We start from the raw sequence: 3,118 nt of genomic DNA on the forward strand, positions 1-3,118 counted from the left end.
GCCTCCTCACCTGTAAAGCAGGCCATGTACCACCTCCAGGTTGCTTGGAGGAGTCAGTAAGATGGTGCCCAGATACACTTAGTACAGGGCCTGGTACAGAATTACTGCTCAGTAGATAGATGCATCCGTCAGAGAACTCAGAAAGGGGAAAGTAGAACATCAGGTTTCCTTTCATCACCAAGGGTGATACCTGGTCTGACTGTTGTGTGCAAAGTTAGGTGAATTCTCCATTTCTCATAATGTCATCTTCTCCTCTCTCACAGAGCAAAATTAACCCCCGGTACAGTGCTAGGGAAAATACTGTGAGCTCAGGGAGAGGCAAGGGCAGAGCCTCTCAAGTGCACTGGAGTGAGGGCGTAAACAAATGAATGAATTAACAAATGAATGAATGAATGTCCTATTTTCTTTTAGCGGCCAGTGGTTGGAGTGAGGCAGGTGGGTGCGTGGGTCCAGGGGGGGAGTGGTTTTCACTAAGTGACCTTATAGCCAAGAGACTAAGCCATCTTTCCTTTGTCCCTGCCTGCAGCGTCCTCCTTGTAGCCACTGGCTTATCAGTCCCCAACCAGGTTGACTTCCCTGGCTCTGAAAACGTGGAGGGTTACGAGACTGTGTCCACAGACCCTGAGGACTTTATAGGCCAGAATGTGCTGATCCTGGGCCGTGGGAACTCAGCCTTTGAGACGGCAGAGAACATCTTGGGTGTCACAAACTTTATCCACATGCTCAGCCGCTCCCGGGTCCGTCTGTCCTGGGCCACCCACTACGTTGGAGACCTCAGGTAGGCCACATCCCTGCGTGTGTGTTCTGTGCTGGGAGTCCAGAGTGTGGAAAGAGCCTCCCCAGCCCTCCCCTGCCCTTCCTGACCCCAGCTGCACTGCCCAGCTTTCCTCTGAGTCTCTCTCCCTGCATTCTCTGGGGGCCCAGAGCCATCAACAATGGCCTGCTGGATACCTACCAGCTGAAGTCCCTGGATGGGCTGCTCGAGTCTGACCTGAGGGATCTGGCCATCCTGAAGGATAGCAAAGGCAAGTTCCATGTCACCCTGAAATTCTTCCTGGAAGAAGCCAGCACCAACCAGAGTGCCGACGCCATCACCCTCCCCCAGGACGACAATGACAACTTTGCCATGCGCGTGCCCTATGACCGAGTCATCCGCTGCCTGGGCTGGAACTTTGACTTCTCCATTTTCAATAAGTGAGTTCCATGCGGGAGGAGGTGGGCTCTCCTAGCGAACCCTCCTGACCCCCTCCCTAGGGGAACAGACTGGCTGTTCAGTAGGCTGGTGACAGAGCTCTCAGGACAGCACCCTAAGAATGGATGTGAGTGCTGCCTGGTTTCCCTCCAGGACATGAGCTCTCTGACCGTTGAGGGTCCCAGGTGGCCCTGAGGCCCTTGGTCCTAGAGCAGTACCAGCAGATCTTCATCGGCATTGGGAGCCTCCACCTGTGAGATGGAAAGGCCGGCTCAGAGAGAATACAGAGGGGAATTTGCTGGAAGGCAGTGTAGCGTAGTGGCTGAGAGCACGGGTGCGGGAATTGTCTTGAGATTCTCAGTTTGCCAAATCTGTGACCTCGTTGAAAGTTATTTAACCAGGCTGTGGCCCAGTATCCTCATCTCTAAAATGGGATTCTAAGTTTCTTTCTCATATGGTTATTGCGAGGATTAACATAAGAATGTGCTTGGAGGCTGGGTGCGGTGGCTCACACCTATAATCCCAGCACTTAGGGAGGCCAAGACAGGCAGATCACTTGAGGTTAGGAGTTCGAGACCAGCCTGGCCAAAATGGTGAAACCCCGTCCGTACTAAAAATATAAAAAAATTAACCAGGCGTGGTGGTGGGTGCCTGTAATCCCAGCTACTTGGGAGGCTGAGGTGGGAGAATCGCTGGAACCTGGGAAGTGGAAGTTGCAGTGAGCCGAGATCACGTCACTGCACTCCAGCCTGGGCAACAGAGCGAGACTCCGTCTCAAAATAAGACGAATGTGCGCAGATGCCAGGCACGGTGGCTCATGGTCTCACACCTGTAATCCCAGCAGTTTGGGAGGCCAAGGCGGGCATATTACTTCAGTTCGGGAGTTCAAGACTCACCTGGGCAACATGGTGGAACCCCATCTCTACAAAAAATACAAAAATTAGCCAGCTATGTTGACACATGCCTGTGGTCCCAGCTACTCAGGAGGCTGAGGTGGGAGGACTGCTTGAGCCCAAGAAGTCGAGGCGGTGGTGAGCTAAGATCATGCCTCTGCATTCCAGCCTAGGCAACAGAGTGAGACCCTGTCTCAAACAAAAAAAGAGATGGCCGAGCACAGCGGCTCACGCCTGTATTCCCAGCACTTTGGGAGGCCAAGGTGGGCAGATCATGAGGTCAGGAGTCCAAGACCAGCCTAACCAACATAGTGAAACCCCATCTCTACCAAAAATAGAAAAAAAAATTAGCCGGGCATGGTGGCACGTGCCTGTAATCCCAGCTACTCAGGAGGCTGAGGCAGGAGAATTGCCTGAACCTTGGAGGCGGAGGTTGCAGTGAGCCAAGATCGTGCCATTGTGCACTCCAGCCCAGGCGACAGTGTGAGATATCTCTGTCTCAAAAAAAAAAAAAAAAGAGAGAGGAGACAAAGGAGGGGGGGAGAGAAAGAAAGGAAAGAAAGTGCTGGGAGCTAGGTGCAGTGATGAGTACCTAGCTACTCAGGAGGCTGAGGCAGGAGGATCACTGGAGCCCAGGAGGTCAAGGCTGCAGTGTGCGATGATCATGCCTGTGAATAGCAGCTGCACTCCAACCTGGGCAACATAATGAGACATAAGAGATAGGGATCTCTTAAATCAGAGAAAGTACTTGGCATATATCATGTGCTTAATAAAATGTTAGTTGCTAAAGTTACTTATCATTGTATCTTGAAGGGCTGTTTTATGAAGCCTAGACTTTAAACATTGCTGCCAACTATCTCGGGAGGTTTGGTATCAAAGCACCATCCAGTCTTTCATTTGCCTTCTGACCAGGGTGCAGAAAGACAAAGGAGAAGCTGTTGTGCCTGTCCAGACCCTCCTTTCCATGGGCCTCCCAAAATGCTAGGATTACAGACGTGAGCCACTGCACCTGGCCTGACTTCGTGGTTTTTTT

The 3,118-nt window shown here is 51.9% G+C and overlaps 1 protein-coding gene across 1 annotated transcript in view; it reads left to right on the forward strand.

The window, feature by feature from the left end:
• FOXRED2 (FAD-dependent oxidoreductase domain containing 2) overlaps positions 1 to 3,118 on the forward strand; it is a 63,103-nt gene that overhangs the window by 3,781 nt on the left and 56,204 nt on the right. The window contains exons 2-3 of the mRNA XM_011978944.1: positions 527 to 778; positions 925 to 1,194. Coding sequence (XP_011834334.1) covers positions 527 to 778; positions 925 to 1,194 — 522 coding nt within the window. The remainder of the gene's footprint in view (positions 1 to 526; positions 779 to 924; positions 1,195 to 3,118) is intronic.

Source organism: Mandrillus leucophaeus, unplaced genomic scaffold, assembly GCF_000951045.1.
Source record: "Mandrillus leucophaeus isolate KB7577 unplaced genomic scaffold, Mleu.le_1.0 Scaffold2, whole genome shotgun sequence".
NCBI classification, from domain to species: Eukaryota; Metazoa; Chordata; class Mammalia; order Primates; family Cercopithecidae; genus Mandrillus; species Mandrillus leucophaeus.